Below are 19,213 nucleotides of genomic sequence, written 5' to 3' on the forward strand. Positions count from 1 at the left end.
CACCTCTTCCACCTGCTGTGATAAAACTATAGTCTAGTTTTGAAAAGCAATTTTAGAACACTCAAATGTTAAGAAACAGATGTTAGGAGAGTATTATAACATAGAATTAAGTGTTTGGTTTTTTTTTTTCTCAAAAAAGAAAATCCATGTACAACAAGGAATGAAATGAAACTGTAGAAGAGATCAGCACACATGCATTTCATCATTTTGCTTACATACACTAGTTCTGAGTCAGGAATACTCACTGAAACATGCTACTCTTGCAAGCACTACCTACTTTGCTCTGCTATTAATCACTCGTGATGCAAGCACTCCCACCCATTTCTGAGAACACTGTAGGCAGTCTGATAACTCACAGGCTTCAAGCTGCCCTTATAAAGTTGTTCCACTTTTGCATACTTCCTCATACTGCTAGTTTGTCTGCGAAGATGAAGCTGCTTCTTTACTTAGTCTTGCTGAAGACAGCTCTCCTTGCTTTAACAAATGTCTTTGCAGTTGTTTTAGAAGATGAAGAGGATGCTAAAGAAAGAAAAGTTACTGAGACTTGTCCTATAAAGCTCAAAACTAATCAGAAATGTGATGGAGGGGAGTGTCCATATCAGATAAATCTGCCTCCGATGACCATTCAGTTACCTAAAGAATTCAGACTGCTGGAGAAGACTCTCAAAGAAGTACAGACCCTTAAAGAAGCAGTAAACAAGCTGAAGAAATGCTGCCAAGATTGCAAGCTGCAGGCAGATGACAACCAAGAAAGAGACAGTAGTAATGAATTTCTGCTGCCTGATGCAGAAACTCCAGCAGAAAACAGCAAAGTCCAAGATAACAGAGTAAAGGAACTGCAAAGCAAAGTTAACAGAATGGCAACCAGCTTAAAAAATGCAAAGAGCCAGATTCAGACACTGCAGGGTCGTTTAGAGAAGATGAGCCTCATAAATATGAACAATGTGGAACATTATGTTGACAGCAAAGTTGCTAATTTGACTTTTGTTGTGAACAGCCTTGATAACAAATGTTCTTCTAAATGTCCAGCAATGCAACCAAAACCTGGTATGTAACCTGTTAATTCTCTACTACCTGTATAAGCTTTCTGTGCATTTTACAACTATTAGGTAAACAATTTTAAATATATTTTAATCAAATAGCTGTGTTATTAACTTCACAAGTTAAGTATTTGCTTTTCCAGTGTTTATTTGTACTCCTGTAAAACATTTCAGCTGCCACTAGAGGGTTACTGAGAGCTGCAGGTGTTCAGTTCCTCCTAGCATTGGACTTTATTAAGGGATTTTAAACGTGAATTTTCAAAGGACTTTTTTCCCCCCCAATTTTATTAGTAAAGATGAAAAATTATTTTACATCGTACTACCCTTGATTAAAGATATTAAACTTCAGTGAACTACACACATTTTCTCCTTGGATGAGAAGGGGTAAATTTTCTCTAGGTGTGCCTTAGAAAACTGCATGGTTTTTTTCAACGTGAAACTGCAACTACTCTGAAAACGTCTGCAAGGCATTATTAAACATCAAGTGAATCTAGTAAAATGTTTAGTTTCTAACAGATGGATGATAAAATAATTTTTCTATCATCATAGCAAATATATGAAAGGCTTGGCTAAAAAAGGTTATTAACAGTACTTCTCAAGTGGGTAACATATGTACCATCATTTTAATACTAAACCCTTAGCATGAATCTAATATATAAGCTATATAAACCAGAAAACAGGTGTTATCACTGACAAACACTTTTTTCTTTTACTTTTTTATTGTCCTAATTAAAATCAAGGAATACAACTAATAACCTCTTTCAAATGTTGACTGTGAGGGTTTTTAAAAAGTTTTTATATCACATATAAGAATCTTTGAAAACAGGAAATATTTACTAGTGTATTCTACCACTTAGATATCATACATATGAAGACAGGGCTTTCCAGAGAGAGAGCAGGGAAAGCTCAGGCTGCCTTACAGTTTTTAAGCCTCTGTTGCTTAGCATTCAAGTTGAAAATAAAACTGTTCTTCTGTCTACCCATATTGAAAATTGAAGGATCTGCAGATGGTACAATGTATGTACAGCTGAAATTCTTGAAAGTGTGAAAAGAGCAAATGAATAATAATAATAAAGGTAATGCTTTTACTATATAAAAAATCAGCTTTAATCAGATATAAATCAGTATAAATCCATTACTTTAATTCAGATACAAAACATTCACAAAAAGAATAAGTGAATTTTGGTATATTGTTAATGGACAATGAATCAAATTCCAGTACAGTACTTCATAACAGACTAAATTAATTTTAGATATTTCTCACACTTACTGAAATTTTTGGTACTGTTCATAGCATATGATCATGTAGATAATTCTTATATTCCACGGTAACTGATGCTAAAAGTGTTTGTAGCTGCAATATATGCATTATGAAAACTAGCAAGGATAAACAGCTGCAACTTTTTCCTATACAGGAGCTATTCTGCATCCACTGAAAGTAATAGTAAAACTACTGAAAGTAATTAAAACTTTATTGAAATAGGAGTTGAATTGGATTATAAAAGCATTTTATCTGAAATATATATTCTCTACCAATATCTGTTCTGAAACTTCGTCCACCAAAGATCTCACACAAAGTCTAGTGAAACAAATGAGAATCTATTGTGGATTTAGATTTGGGTTTTAATCCTTTGATTCCTATGCTTCTTGCTTTCATAGATGTCCAGTTTTCTGTACTGGCAAGCAAGGAGTCCTGAGCCTTACTTTCTGCCGCAGCCTCAGAAAACTCCTCCCTTTCAAGAAGTAGCTTAATTGTTTAACTTTTCTAAGAAAAATATGCAATTCCAGCCTGCAAATGAACATGCCCAAAAATTAAAATCTGCAATAGGAATGAACATTATGATTTTGACTCTTAAGTCAGAAATTCTGAGAACTCTCTGTATCACTTACATAAGAACATGGGATTATAATACCATGCTGTTGAACACAATGTCATTTCTGGATGACATTGAGGATCAAAAACGGATTTTCAATCTGCAGGAGAAACCTCGGGTATTCTTCTTCTGAATAAAATACATCACCCATCAGTGGGGAAAAGCTGGGTTAATGGTAGATGATAAAAGTTTTCCATACTGTAAAGCCAGCAATGCCACATACACAGGAAAGCACTGTCACTTTTCTAGCTTCATCTTTCTAGGAATCACAGTATTAATACAATAGATGAGACAATCGTATTACTTCTTTTCCTGCTTCCTAAAGTACAGTCAACATTAACATATAAAACATTCCTAAGGATGTTATGTTCTGTATCAAATGATGTCAACTGAACAATAGCCAGGTTAAAGTCATTCCATATGGACAAAGCTTTTTTTTCTGACATACTGCCAGATGAAGATTTAAATTATAGACAGGGCATGATGGTATACATTTAAATACAAAAAGCAGCAAGTGTGTAACCACAAAGCATTAGAAACATGGACTGAAGAAATCAGGCTGAATTTACAGGAGGTAATGAAAGGATAAAGAGAAGAGTAGAGAAAAGGAGACAAGGGAAAGCAGACAATCAAAATGCCTCCGTATTAGGCAGGTTTGATACAAAAAGTCATTTAAATGCGTTTTTTTTGACAGCTATCTGATGCAGACATCCTAGGTGGCATCTATTATAGAGTAAACCTGATAGAAAAAAACTGTTTTGCTCTAGCAACTGAAATTGCAGTAACACTATGTCCTATGTAGAAATCTCTCCAATTCAAGTTCTGTGGTAAAACTTTTGTTTGTTTCTAAATTGAAATTATGTTTATTCTAACACTATCTGTTCTTCCACCAGTTATACAGATAATGCAGAGAGACTGTGCTGACCATTACACAGCTGGCAGAAGGATTAATGGAATCTACAGGATTAGCCCTGACCCCAGAAACGACAGCTTTGAAGTTTACTGTGACATGCAAACACACGGAGGCGGCTGGACAGTGCTGCAACGGCGTCAGGATGGTAGCACTAACTTCAACAGAACCTGGAACGACTACAAAAATGGCTTTGGAAACCTCAGCAGGGAGTTTTGGCTGGGGAATGACAAAATTCACCTCCTGACAAAGAGCCAGGAAATGCAACTGAGAATTGAACTCGAAGATTTCAATGGTATCAGAGAGTACGCAAAATACGAACACTTCTACGTGGCCAATGAATATCTAAAGTACCGTCTAAGTGTTCATGGCTATAGCGGCACAGCAGGAGATGCTCTTCACTACAGCAAGCATTACAACCATGATCAAAAGTTCTTTACAACTCCGGACAAGGACAACGATAGGTATCCCTCAGGAAACTGTGGAGCATACTACAGCTCTGGCTGGTGGTTTGATGCATGCTTGTCTGCCAACCTCAATGGCAAGTACTACCACAAGAAATACAAAGGTGTTCGCAATGGCATTTTCTGGGGTACATGGCATGGTATTTCTGATGATATTCCCAATGGATATAGGCAAGCCTTTAAATCAGCAAAAATCATGATCAGACCCAAAAGTTTTGTGCAGTAATTCCACGCCTTTCTCTTAACTAGTTTGCATTGGATTGCACTCAAAATCATACTCAGTGTTATACTCAGCATTCAAGTATTCAGTTATATTTGGCATAAAATAGTTCTAGACAAAACAACATACTTGCACATACATTTTTAGAAATAGTTTGACCCATATAATGTATTAAAAACAGCATGAATGTTTCTGAATAGTTATTGCTAAAACTTAGCACAGGTTAAGTCTTGGGATCATTATGTAAATATTCTAAACATTGCTTTTGGTGCTTTTACTGACTGTGATATACCAGATTTTATGATTTAAAACTTTTAAATGGTCTTCCACAAATTGTGTCTGAATGAACACCTACATTTTAACCTGAGGTATAACTGATAACATATAAATTTGTCAACACTTAGAATGAAAATTAGTCTCTCCGAAACAGCCATACTTTTTCCATCATCTGTCCTTCACAACTTCAAAGGTATACCATGGCAATATCAATACAAATTAAGAGAAGTACTACAAATTATTATTTTTAAAGGACTAGAAAACAAAGGGCCACATGGTTTGCCCAAAGACACACAAAAAAAACCCTTGAAGAAAACGAAGGTGATTCCTCAAATCTTATTGCCTTTATCAAAGATTATTCAAAGTTGGTCGAAGAATTGAATAAAAGCAGTGGAAATAATGTAGAGAGCACGTAACGAAAGACAATATTCTTGCTCATTTTGGTTCCTCTGTTCAAGCTCAAGGTCCTATTTGTTGTTTGTGGGAGAAAGGAGCCATTATGTAGCTTATTATACATTTGTACAGGCAGGTAGACAGGTAGGAGGAAGACACATCAAGAAGAATCCATGTCTTTGCATTAATGCCTCTAAATACATAAAAAAATAGTATCCAGCACCATTTTGCTGTCTGCTGAGTCTTTTAGGTAAGCCAAATGTTACAAGATGACTCTCGTAGAGACTCAAGCTCTCATTTAAGTACTTCTCACTCTAGGTACCAGTAGACCTTAAAATGATAAGAAAGATTATAAATATTTTGTAAGGTACAAAAAGATTGTGTTCTCTCCATTTTCTGAGTACCCCTTTTGTAGCCACAGAAACATGAACAACCCACTGGCAATTATAAACAGAACAGACAGTATGTTAAAGACTTCTTTCTTCTAAAAATAACAAATGAAACAATCAAATTTTTTAATATTTCAGGAAGTGCAAATTAAAGATACTATTATTAAAACTCATGTTGTAGATAGTGAGCATGAATTTGACTACACCTATCTATTGCCAGCTCTGGAAAGGACATGTCTCTATAATTACAGTGACTAACATTCTGAGTGATGTGATTTCTCTCAGCAAGAGGCTGTTTCGCTGTATCGCTTATGCCAATCTTGAGATGCAGATAAACTATACTAAGACTGTACTTCTTTACAGTTAAAGCGTAATCTTTGCTGGTATAGCCTTTTTGGTTAAAAGAGACATACCAAAAAAAAAAAAATTACAAAAAAATATAAGTATACATCTGACCTAATACTTTACTGTTTTTTAAGAATATAACAAGAACTATCATGGTTACAAGTTATGCAAATGAGCAATAGTGGCAATTGCTAAATCATAAAATATTAATATATATATATAAAGGAAGTAAATACTTTGAAGGATCTCAGTGTGAAGTGTAATTTGCTTTATTATATTTCAATTTTCAAGAGTAATGGAAAATTTTAATTGCAAGATGTATAATCTTTGCTTGAGAACATGTTTTGAAGTTATAGAATATTTATTTTGGGATAAAAAAGAATTGTCTAAACAAAAAAAAAAGCAACTTGTGAAGTATTGGTTAGAAGAGCAAATATCTAATTGCATATGATTGTATTTAATCATTTTGCATGAAATGCACAATTTTCTCCTATTCATTATATGGTAACTATCTAAGTATGACTTACAGTATCTACAAGCTTCTACTTGAAAACGTCTTTTTCCTGCTAAGTTGTTAGAAGAGAAACTGTACTTTTTTTTACCCTGTTTAAAGGAAACTTCATAAAACACAGAAATTTTAGCAGAATAACCAAATGTGACTAATATCACCCACAAAAGCCTTGTCTGTCTTTAAAAAAAAAAAAAAAAAGGAAGTGTAATGCTGTTACACAAATCTGACTATTACCTGCCTGGAACTGTTGTAACTGAATCTCCACCAACGTGTACTAGTTTTACAAAACGTAACTCCATCTACTTGTTGCAAGCATTATTTTTGTTTTTCCTTGGTGTAATAAAATTAAGTCACACTGTTAAAGCCGTACTACTGTCATAGGTATTTATGGGGACTATAAAAAAAAAAATCTTAATTGTTTTATTGATTTCCTGTAAAAATTGAAGGAATAAGAAAACACAGATAACTTCAGATGACCAACAAAGATGACTGACTATGTGACGTGCTAGGAGAGTAATTGCTAGTAACGATAATTCTTAAGAGATCCATTTTATGACATTTCAGTTGCCAGATAATACCAAAGGCTGATATCTCAGACATCTTTTTGAAACTATTCATATTTTGGAAGAGAAAAAAGTAATTGCCCAATCAAGAGTTTACACAACCTGTGTCTTTAACATGAAAGAGAAGCAAACTCATCTGTTTTTTGTATTACACACAACCTTTCAGATCACATGCAAGTTTCATCAAAGCATGTGAACAGAATCATAGAATCATTTAGGTTGGAAAAGACCTTTAAGATCTCAGAGTCCAACTGTTAACCTAGCACTGCCAACTCCACCCCTAAACGATGTCCCTAAGTGCCACATCTACACATTTTTTTAAATACCTCCAGGGATGGTGACTCAACCACTTCCTTGGGCAGCCTGTTCCAATGCTCAATAACCCTTTTGGTGAAGAATTTTTTTTCCTAATATCCAATCACAATAGCATATAATATATAGAATAGAAATAATACTCCACATTAAAGCAGACGATTTTTTATACAAGCAAAAGCACTTGGTCTGTGCTTAAGGCTTAATAATTCAAAACATGTCTTTGAATTTATAGAAAACATCTATATAACACTGATTATCGTATGAAAACACTTGTCGTTTTGATCCTGCTAATATTTAAATTCTGAATTTTAGTAAAGAAGATTACTAACAGTGGGTTTGCTAGCAAAATTCCTATGGGTTGTTTCCAAAAAAATAAAGGCACAAACCCATCTGTTCAATGTTATCAGCCAAGCAGACTGTAATGTCTTGGCTTTCTAAGCATTGCTTAAAAAAACCCTCACAACCAAATATCCAAAAAAAAAAAAAAAAAGCAGCAAAAAAATGAAAAGAAGGTTTGAAAGTAGTGATTTTTAAATTTTTTTTCTTCCCTTTTTTTATGCAAATATCTATTTCCTTAATGGTGTTTTTTGGGAAACACTGCAGTCAAACTCAGAGTGAGTTGGAAACCACAGGTAATTTGACAATTTGGTGGAAAATAAACTTGCATTTATGTGCTTATTTTCAAACGAACTTTGGATGGTTCTCAATCCATACCTAGAATACCATATTTATAACTTAAACCAAAATCAAACAGAAGAAAAAAGCGCCAAATTTACTTAGCCTCTATGGCTTACATGTCATAGAAAAATCAAAACAGGAAGGATGTGACTTTAAGTTTTCATAGAGAAAAATGATGAGATAAGATGATGAGATAAGAACTAAATACTGTCCAACCAAGAAAAAGATTTAAAACACATTTTTATAAATGTGTTCTGTGTTCTTTTTTTTTTTCAGGAGATAAGAGAAAAATAATATAGTATATATGGGGCTGAAGACATTGACCTAAGTTTCAAAGAAAAATGGCTGAGCAATCCACAGGCCATGCTAAATGCAAACATTCCACTAATTAAACTGATTTCTTTCATTCACGGCTTTAATTAAATTTTTATGGAGCTATAATACTTCTGCCAAAAGTGAATTTGGCTATCACCCTCAATGGTAACCAGAAACAGAAAACAATGTTTTAAGATGATGTGTCAAATCCAACCCTCACACAAGTCATGAGAACAGGGTATTTTTTAAGTCCTTGTTCAATAAAATAGTATTTTTTAAGTCCTTGTTAATAAAATTTTTCTGATCTCACTAAAAGAAGACTCTGGAAAATAACAATTGGAAAAAACATCCCAAATTACCTGATTATGTTCATATATGCAAGACAAAATGTAAGTCTAATTTATATTACATTCTACTGAAAGAGTACGCCGAAAGTTAGAATTACACAATAGAAAAGAATAAGTATGTTTTACACACTTATTTTTAAGCAAGTACGCGGAGTCGATGATTTTTATGGAGAAGTAGGATTCACTCTGAGAAACAGGAATTCTCATTTCTTTCTTCGGACAGAGTACAAAAGCCCCTCTGCTTACATCTGCAGGTCAACCTCTGCATGTTAAACCCAAAGATAAGGATTCTTTCTCATGCAAATCGTTAAGCCTCTGTTCATTAAGCCTGTCTGTATTTGGACACAGCTGGTTTTGAATAAGCTAGAAATCACCTTTTTAACATGAGAAGTAACCTAATCTATGTAACAGAAGATTCTCACCACTGGACATTTTTAATGACTGTATGTTTGGTTAACATTGCTCTGGCTTCCTCTCCACGCGGTTGTGCTGACATAAACATCATAAGCCAAGGCCAAGTAGACTCACAATTTTAGTACAAGTTTGCCCTGTTTTGGAATATAAGGTCTCAAATACATATTTTGAGTGAGAAAAGGGGAAGAGGGAAATAGCTTTGGAACATAAGACAGCAATATGCTTGTCTCGTTAAGTCTCACAAGTCTCAGAAATTGCTGAGAAAAGGCCAAAATGCAAGATGCTGGATTTAAAGGTTATTCCTTCTCCTAGTCTCACAGCTTTAGGGAACTGTGGTTCCTCTATGTGGCATGAAATCTGTACTTGACTTTGTAACAGCATAGAAGAAACAACACATCATAAGTGCTTTCAAATGTGCTTTTCAGAAATGAACAGAAATACCACTCCTTTGTGATAATCTGAAGACGTGCAACAGGTTCCTGGCCTTGTTTCCTCACAATGCCACCTGCTAATGGTAAAAAGAATCTCTCAATAGAAAGAACATATTACGCTGGCTCTGTTCCCATTCCTGCTGTTTAAAGGCGTCTGTAAATTCACGCCACTCTTCTGCAGCTTTTTATAGGCTTTACCACAATTGGAACAATCAACTTTCCTATCACAACCACTGATCAGTTTAACATTCACTATGTAAACTATTGCTTGCTTGCTGAAAGCTGTTGCAAAAAACCCCAGACTCTAGTTTACAGACAGATTATCATCCCTAGCTGAATCCCCAAGTGACCATATCAACAAAGTTAAAAAAGGTTTATTTAATTAACAGTCTGATTCCTATCTGTGGAGGTGGAGGTAACATCTGTCTTTGCTGCCTGTGCCAACATATTTATACAGCTTTTTTGTTGTGCCAGGAGCCTTTGAAGCATGTAATGCGGAGTGTGCCAGGATCAGCGTAAGTTTGAAAATGTTGTTTGCATTCAACAGCTGTGTTAAGATTTTTACATCTCTGATAGAACACATACGAGTTTGGAGAGTACTGAAACAAATTATCCATTGCTATGGTTACCATGCAAAAATATACTGATGATCATACTTTACAAGAGTCAAGAGCACACTACAGTAAGTGTAGGTGAACAGAAAATAAATTGGTGCTGTGGTGGGTTGACCCTGGCTGAGGGCCAGGTGCCCACCAGAGCTGCTCTATCACTCCCCTCTTTCATTAGACAGGGGAGAAAAGGTACAATGAAAGAAAACTTACGGGTCGAGATAAGGACAGAGAGAGATCACTCACTAATTATCGTCACGAGCAAAACAGACCGAACTTAGAGAGGGAATTCCTCTAATTTATTACTAGGCAAAACAGAGGAGAGGAATGAGAAATAAAACCAAATCTTAAAACACCTCCCCCCACCCCTCCCATCTTCCCGGGCTCAACTTCTCTCCTGGCTTCAACCTCCACCCCCCTCAGCGGCAACAGGGGGACGGGGAGTGGGGGTTACGGTCAGTTCATCACATGTTGTTTTCTGCTGCTCCTTCCTCCTCAGGGGGAGGACTCCCCTCATCATTCCCCTGCTCCAGCGTGGGGTCCCTCCCAGGGAAGACAGTCCTTCACGACCTTCTCCAACTGAGTCCTTCCCACGGGCTACAGTCCTTCATGAACTGCTCCAGCGTGGGTCTCTCCCACGGGGTGCAGACCTTCAGGAGCAAACTGTTCCACTGTGGGTCCCCCACAGGGTCACAAGTCCTGCCAGCAAACCTGCTCCAGTGTGGGCTCCTCTCTCCACTGATCCACAGGTCCTGCCAGGAGCTTGCTCCAGCGCGGGCATCCCACGGGGTCACAGCCTCCTTCAGGTGCCTCCACCTGCTCTGGTGTGGGGTCCTCCATGGGCTGCAGGTGGAATCGCTACACCCCCTCATCCTCCCTCCATGGGCTGCAGGGGGACAGCCTGCTTCACCATGGTCTTCACCACGGGCTGCAGGGGACTCTTGCTCCGGCACCTGGAGCACCTCCTGCCCCTCCTTCTTCACTGACCTTGGTGTCTGCAGATGTTCTTACATCTTCTCACTCCTCTCTCTGGCTGCAAAAGCGCTCTCTAACTGGGTTTTCTCTTTCTTAAATATGTTATCACAGAGGCGCTGATTGGCTTGGCCTTGGCCAGCGGCGGGTCCATCTTGGAGCCGGCTGGCATTGGCTCTGTCAGACACAGGGGAAGCTTCTAGCAGCTTCTCACAGAAGCCACCCCTGTAGCCCCCCCGCTACCAAAACCTTGCCAGGCAAAACCAACACAGGTGCTCATATAAAAAAAATAAATAAAGAATTTCTACCTTAGTCTACCAAGCTAGCTTTTCTAGGAAATTTTTCATTTAAAGTTGTATCAACTATTTTATTTTTTTTTAAAGAAAAGTTGCTTACACCTACCATTTAACCTAAGTTAGGAGAGAATTAAAAAACAGCTTGTTAGCAAAAGAAATTGGAAAAGGCTGTATTTTCTAGAGTGGCATTGTTAGATGTCAGAATTCCATTGAAGAAATATGTGAAACACTGATTCTCAGTATTTATATTTGAAAGCCGTAGCCAACCTCTGTGTGACTTCCTCTTCTTTCCTGCAGCCCAAATGAGAAATAAAAATGAAAAGTACATTTCCCCCCTTAAGCCACACTGAAACTCTGAACATATGCATCATTCCATGACTTTAAAGCTCTTCCAGCTAGCAGACCCACATGAATCAGCATCAGATCAGCAGAAGCAAAATTTGCTTGAGAAGTCTCTGTCTCTATACTGTTCATTTTCTCGTAAACATGCAGATTTTGCTCTGTGTTTCCAGCAGAACCAGTATTTCGGTTAACATCTTTATTAGCAGTTCACCACTTCTGGCAGCCAGGGGTAAGAAGTTCATTAATCTGAGAAAGACTCCAAGTTTCAAAATACTCATAAAAAGTATTCATGCAAGGTTCTTTCTGCTTCCTGATGGATGGTGGCAATAGGATGTCTGGACACCAGCAAAAAGAAATGTAGCATGATAGTGAAAATTTCCATAAAAAAAACCCAGCACAACTGAAAGGCTTGGTGCTGGTATCAGATGGGGGCACAGAGCATTTTATCTGTACAGGATATAGAGTGCAAGAGTCTGCATTAGACCAATGAGATAAATCTCCCAAAGGGGTTTATTCTCCTGCAGGTTTAAATTTAGCACATAAACGGACAACGCTCATTAGCAGAAAGGGATTATTGCAGTACCTTCTAAGCAAGGCACCCGTTCACTGAATCTGGTAAACAGTAAAGCACTTGTCATTCGCGAGTACACTATGAATAGCTTCCTAGCAGCATCCACTACAACGACATGCAAGATAAATGTTGCAGAATCCTTTTCCTGATATTGTTTTAAAAACAGATATGTACATTTGAGTGAACTAACAACTATTGTTCTAACTCAAGAACATACCAACAAAAGGAAGAGAAAGAAAAAGCACAGCACAGAAAAGCTCAGACATCACTCTTGAGTAAAGCCCAACAAGAACTGCTAATATAATACTAACAAGAACTGCTAATATAATACTAACTGAAAAGACCTCAAACTGGGAGAAGCTACCCTTCCATCCATTTGATTTCTCCTTTTTTTTTCCCCCCAGAAAAAAAGGAGCTTGTACCTAATTTATAAATAAACAAAATTTATAAAAATAAATAAATTTAATCCAGTTTAATGTCATGTTCTGTTGTTTTTTCTATTCAAACGGCAATTTCAGCATGTCCTGTGCTGCTTTAGCCATAATAGTAGCATTGTTACAAGGAAGATATAAGGATAAAGGGAGAGGTAAAATGTATTATATGATCAGCTGCTGCAAAAAAATCATGAAAGATTGCATGCAAAGGACGAGTATAAATTCAGACCATTTTGCTGAAGAGAGCTACTAGTAAAATACTCATTTTCTAAAATTAATAGCTCTTGAAATTTAGACAACGTACATGACAAAATGCAATACATTTTTTGCTGCCTTTTAAGAATGAAATTACATATACGTGGTCTATAATGCACTAAATTAAAACTGAAAATAGCATAATTTATTGCATCTTAATGTAGCATTTATCCAAGTAATATATTTATTTAATCACACAGGTACTAGACTATGTCATTTTCCATAAAACTTATTAACATGTTGCAGATCGATTTATTTCTAATGGTGTACCCTAGAAGAAAACAGGATATGAGGAAAGATTCACAGTCAAGAAATTCAATTAGAAGTATTAGAGCAAAGGTCTTTATTTCAAAGACATAACAACAAAGGCTAAAAGAAGTGGAAAGTTCATTTTATGAATGTATGATAGTTCTCTAACCAACAGCAGTGGAAGTACTGAATTAGGCTGATGTCAACTTGGTAATAAAAACAGCTGGTGAAAACGATCAAGTCATGATGGACTGAGTGGCTTTTGTTCAAAACTCTGTCCAGTTTTTAATATTTTTACCTAACCCACAAGGCTAAACAATGTTAGTACGTGTTATTACAATGAAGGAGAGAGAGTGTGCATGTTTGACTTCTTGCTATTTATATGTTTGACTATCTGTTATTTACATGAGAAAAACAAGACTGGCTTGACTGGAATGTTTACTGCCAGAGGGGATATATCTGTTCTCAAATAAATCTTATCATATCAAAAGGTGTCCCTTCTGATAAGTATTTGCTCTTATGCAGGCATAAATGACTAGCCAGTAAACCAGAGACAATATGATACAATTCTGCTTCTGCGGAAAAATTCCGAAAGCTATTCCAAGAAGCTGAAGCCAGCGGCACTGCAACAACCTCTATGGTGACTGAAGTCATATATTTATCTCTGAATTATGTATAAAGTTCAACAAAGGAAAACAAACATGGCAGTGGAAAAGAAGAAATGTGAATAAGTGATGAAAAGCCAAATTGACCCATAAAGCACAAATACAAACCTTTCAAAATTATGGTAAGAATAAATGAGTCCTAGTTCCCTTTTAAAAATTGACAAAATGACTGAAAGACCTTGCTATGAAATCTTATGCAAATTGCTTACTTCGGTTTTCCACTGCACATTTTTTCCTGAGTTGGGAACAACTTCTAATACTAAGGTTATCCTGTATTTCCCATGAATGGTTTACATTGTTATCAAACAAGTTGTCCTTAAATTTGACATGCAGAAATCTTTGGAAACATTTTTTGGAGAAAAAAAACCCCAACAAAACAGCCAAATGATCTGATCATTTTCTAGAGTAAGTCTAGAAAAAGAAGTTCTCATCATGATTAAAAATAAGGAAAACAAGCAGAAATGTAGAATACATTTTAGAATGTTACACCATTTAGTTTTATTTTATTTGGGGAAGGGTGGGAGGTAAAGATATCTTGTACTAAGCATATGCTTCTTGTTGACATATAAAAATTCTACCACAACTAAAAATCTATAGAAAAAGTATGGGAGTAGCTGGAAAATAGAGTACTCCCCAAAGCGCAGTTTCCATACTTCAGTAGACAGGAGGATTTCTGTAAGGTGAGAGGCCAACTCTCTTAGACACTTGAGCTGTCCTGGACTTTTGCGGCTGCCTTAGACTGAGAAGAAAGGGTTTTTTTCTGTTACAATACTGGAAGCTGTGAGCTCACCATATACTGGCACTGGACTGAATGAAATCTCTCTCTCCTTCCTGTATACTTCACTTGAATGCACAAGAGATTAGAGATTGACTGTGCAGCTTCATGCTATGTTCAGTATGATCTGACAGCAGGATATGAAACAGGTGGTCCTACTTCTCCTCTTCACTACAAATTTTTACCCCTTCCTTTCTCTTGACCTCATGTCCAAGGCAGAGAGAGAGAGAGAGAGTGTGCTGGACTAGCAAACCGATCTAACAGATCCAAGCTGAAAAGAGCCTAGGGTAAAACAACTTCAAGAAAAAGATGAAGCATGAACAAAATCTGAAGTACTTAGGCCTGCTTAGGAGATGAAAGAGATGTACATGCTTATTAAAAAGTGGGTAGAAACTGATTGCTCTCACTGCATGAAAGGCAAGAAGAAAGCTGCATAATTCACTACAAAGGAAATTTAAACTGGGATTTAGGAAAATTTAAAAAAACCCACCAAACCTCTAGTGATTATGAAATGCTGGAAAAGGATAGCCAAAGAGCTATCTCCACCAATGAAAGTTTTAAAGAATACCTGCATAGAATGTACTTAAGTGTAAATTTTGGATTAGAAGATGTTTTAAGGTGTCTTCTGGCATTACTTTATTTTAGGATTCCATTTGATATGTATTTGATATATTAACTTCTAAAATATTTCTAAAATTTTCCATAACACAGAAAATTCTGCAAAAGAAACTGAGTTCCAAGAGGTTTCTTCTATCATCGTCAGTTATTAGTGCCTCAGGAGCCACTTACCTTGGATTGTTACTGCAGCTATTGAGTCTTTCTAAAAATCATGATGCAATTACCTCTATAGCTAGAATACTATGAAAACAAGACGTCTCTATTATCATTCCCCTTAAGGCCATGATCACTGGAAAAAAGAATGTGGTAATCTATTAAGTACACCATCCCCAGCAAGAATGTTATGTGTACGTTTCTGCTTCACAAAATGTTCATACCACTTAGAAAGAAAAATCAGAGAAGAAATAGGGAAGCTACAGATAGCCAATGGTAACAACCTTCAATTACTAACAACAAAATATACATTTCAGTTTAATTGATTTGCATACAATATGCAGTTATAGATAGAGAAAGCTGGGATACATGGTACCTCATCTAAACACCGAAATGCAGGACTTGCTGTTACATCAGTGGATCCTTCATCTTGGCTATAAACAGTTGGAGCTAGAGCACAGATTGGTTGTTCCTTCTCAATTTCCAATTCTGTGTCACTGGAACTGGAACTTTCTTCACCAGGCTGACTCATTGTTTGAAGTTCTAGGAAGTAACAAAAAATACCAAAATACAGTTAATTGGATCCTGGGATACATATGACTGTGCAAGATAAATACATAGCATAAAAAAACCAACATTGACATGAGACACCCACGTTCAAACAATAAAAGTCACAATGTGAGCAAGCTGGCTGGGTCTATAATTATAACTTGATGAAAGACTTGTAAGAGGCTGCACTATCACTCAATTATTGAGTATTTTTAAAATTTTCTAATACTTGACTATGTTACCATCACATATATGTTAGACAACGTGCAAAACAATATTTCACAAAGAACAAGCATTGAATAATAGATTTAGGCTGGAAAAGGACTCTGGGGTCATCTAATCTCCTGCTCAAAACAGGGCTTCAAAACTAAATTGAATAGCATAGGGCTTTGACCAGCAGAGTTTTGAGAATCTGTTACACTGCGGACTCCAGCCTTCAGGCAGGTCTTTATAAAGGAAAACCCCAAGTGGATGGGGCTCCATTAGGTACAGCTGCTATGAACTTTCCTCTGTCATTTCCATAAAACCAATCTGACAATGTGTTTTTCCTTCTCCCCATCCAACATAAGCCCACCCTTCACTGTGCCCCTTGACCTTGCAGGGAGTAATTGCATAGAAAAGGAACCCCTTCACAGAACATAGAGGTCTTAAGGACAAGAAGTGATCTAACTTGTGTGAGTAGTATCGTTATTCATCTGTAAGTCACTGCATGGTCATACTTAAAAACCAAAACTAAACCAAAACCAACAAATAAACCCCAAAACCATAGAAATGAGAGAATATGATATAATATCTGAGAATAGGAGGTAGAAAAATACTGGAAAAAATAATCATTCTGAGATCTCCTCGTGTCAGAGCTCTTATGTAGTACCAACATTTCAGTTATGTACAGGTTACATTTTTAGTATCTGAGACCTTCGCTAAAATAATATGATCCTGAAAAACATCCAAGTGAACTAATTCAAAAGTATTATTAAAACTCACAGGATTCAAACTGCATTTTGATCCCTAGTGCAGTGTGGGATCCTTGTTTTCTTTGCCAAAATAGGGAGCTTTATAAGAGGTTAAAATCCAAGTTTTATAACCTTAGCTTTGGTATAAGTTTTATTCTGAAGAAAGCTCTTTTTCAAATTAGGTAACACATTTTTTTAATAACTACACAGAGAAATAAAGGGAAGTTGGAACAAGTAGGGTTGTTGGAAAAGATAACTTTCTTACAATTATATTTGAAAAAATCCCATTTTCATAGCTCTCATTTAGGAATAGAAATCTCTAACATTCTTGTATTAGGAACAGCTAGATCAAGGACATTTATTAATTATTTCTGAGCAAGATGAGACCTAATGTCATCAAGTTACAATAACTTCATGTAACTTCACTTTATGTTTACTATTTCAGTCCAGCACCTGAGAATTATGTTCCCAGGCATCAATCATCAGAACTGTCTGAGATGTGTGAAAATGCCAAGATGGAAGAGGGAAATGGGAGGTGGAATACAAGGGGAGACAATGCTCCTGGTACTCTGATAAGAAGCTATGTCCATCAGGTCAATACTTGTCATTATATCAAATGCCAATTAGTAGCTGCCAAAAACATCTTCTGGCATAATATATCTTAAGAGTTTTGTATATTCAAAGAGTTTTAAAATATTGACCTTTTGCATGAAGGCAGCATGAAACAAGACACAAACATTTCAGAAGAAAGAGATAAGAGATGTGGGATGACTAAAGAGAGGCAAAAAGCATCTTACAGAGGGAAAAGAGGGGAAGGAGGACTTCTGAGACACACAGAAATCTTGCCATGACATAGTAAGGGGAGCCATGGAGTATTTGTAGAGCGAAGCACAGCTGAAAATGGAGACGGAGCATACATGGAGGAATTTAAGAATTCCTTCACAAGTGCACCAAAGTTGGCTGTAGGTGAAGTGGAAAGACAAATCAGTATCACAGTATTTTAGTGATTTCAAAAATTTGGGAGAAAGATTGCCAACTTCTGCAAGCATTCACCTGAAAGTCACAGATCTTTTTAGATTAACTATTATGCAGAATAACTGCTATACAGAGAACATTGTATTCTGCTGCAGGACCAAGTCATTATAAAACCCTTATCAGCTGCCAAAGATGCAGAACCCATCTCAAATTAGTCAGTCTTGACATCATTCAGCCTTTCATACAACATATGGGAGATTTTTTTTATTTTAAAAGAGAGCTTTTTATTATAAATCAAGGACAATAAAAATTAAAACTGTAATAAAATGAAAAAGAATTTTTGAGAATATTTCAATAGTATATACCAGGTTTCTCCCCTGAAACAACCAGAGTAATTCTGCATTCCAAAGCCAGAAAGCTGACAGTTAAGAGAAATATAATTTCTTTTCATAATTGTGGCGGGAAAATGGATATAAAAATGTTGTGTTGTGTGTATTCACCTTTTGAAAAGTCACTTGTCTACAAAGGTAGTGAAATTTAAACTGACAACTTTATGACTTTCTTCAGTGCTGTTTGGAATGACTTCAGGAACATTTTGACTTTTAGAGAGATTTCAGCGGCTGTATTTGTTTATGAAAAAAAAACCAAAACAATTTCATGATCTCTCCTGGAGGAGTCAAAACATTGTGAAACAACTGTAAACATCATAGAGGCCAAGAAATAAACTCTGAAATACTGTACATAAACATGTATACACATTTATAAATAGAGAGCAATTTTTCATCTATAAAGAACTGCTGAATATTTTAGTGCATGCATTTCATGTTTATGGCTGCTGCTGCTTTATTTGTTCCTCTAAACATATTGGAAGATTTGAGACAGAGGGAAAAGCACAGTGGCAGAAACTCTAAGCAGATCAATGCCAAAACCTGAGAGCTTCATGGGTGTAGGCTTTTTGTCAATAGTATGTGGAAAAAAAAAGTATTTTTTCACTTCCTTGCAGTACAGTACTACAAAAGAGTCCTTGCCAAGACTCCAATTTGCTGGGCAGGGAGAGAAGCAAAAACAATCTTCTGAATCTGAAAAGTTTATAGTATTATGTTTAAGACACAAGTATAAACAGCTGAGACAGAGGAAAACAATTAGCCAGCCTTGGCTGGTGGGACAAGTGCTAGTCTCCACTCCCTTTTAAGAGGGAAGGGAACAGACTGTAACAAAAGATATGTATGATTATGGGACATTAAAATACATTTAGCATTCTTCAACTGCCTACTACATAACTAAATTTAAAATTCAGCTATACAAAATTAGAT

The 19,213-nt window shown here is 36.3% G+C and overlaps 2 protein-coding genes across 4 annotated transcripts in view; one reads left to right on the top strand and one right to left on the bottom strand.

Moving 5' to 3' along the window:
• CCDC146 (coiled-coil domain containing 146) overlaps nt 1–19,213 on the bottom strand; it is an 86,399-nt gene that overhangs the window by 58,967 nt on the left and 8,219 nt on the right. For 2 of the 3 annotated variants that reach the window (XM_075775488.1, XM_075775637.1), the window contains exon 2: nt 15,800–15,966. In XM_075775488.1, the coding sequence (XP_075631603.1) occupies nt 15,800–15,955 (156 nt within the window). In that variant the 5' untranslated portion in view covers nt 15,956–15,966. Of the gene's footprint in view, nt 1–15,799; nt 15,967–19,213 lie in introns of those variants that run through there. The other variant, XM_075775559.1, reaches the window with a different exon arrangement.
• FGL2 (fibrinogen like 2) lies at nt 303–6,788 on the top strand. Its single transcript, XM_010306387.2, has 2 exons — nt 303–1,047; nt 3,808–6,788. The coding sequence occupies exons 1-2, from the start codon at nt 303–305 to the stop codon at nt 4,512–4,514; spliced, it is 1,452 nt and encodes a 483-aa protein (XP_010304689.2). The 3' UTR covers nt 4,515–6,788.

The sequence above is a fragment of the Balearica regulorum genome, chromosome 1 (genome assembly GCF_011004875.1).
Source record: "Balearica regulorum gibbericeps isolate bBalReg1 chromosome 1, bBalReg1.pri, whole genome shotgun sequence".
Lineage (NCBI taxonomy): Eukaryota > Metazoa > Chordata > Aves > Gruiformes > Gruidae > Balearica > Balearica regulorum.

Coding starts and splice junctions, on each gene's coding strand:
- FGL2 (XM_010306387.2), top strand. CDS start 303: ATGCAAGCACTCCCACCCATTTCTGAGAACACTGTAGGCAGTCTGATA. Junction 1,048..3,807: donor AGCAATGCAACCAAAACCTG/GTATGTAACCTG, acceptor TTCTTCCACCAG/TTATACAGATAATGCAGAGA.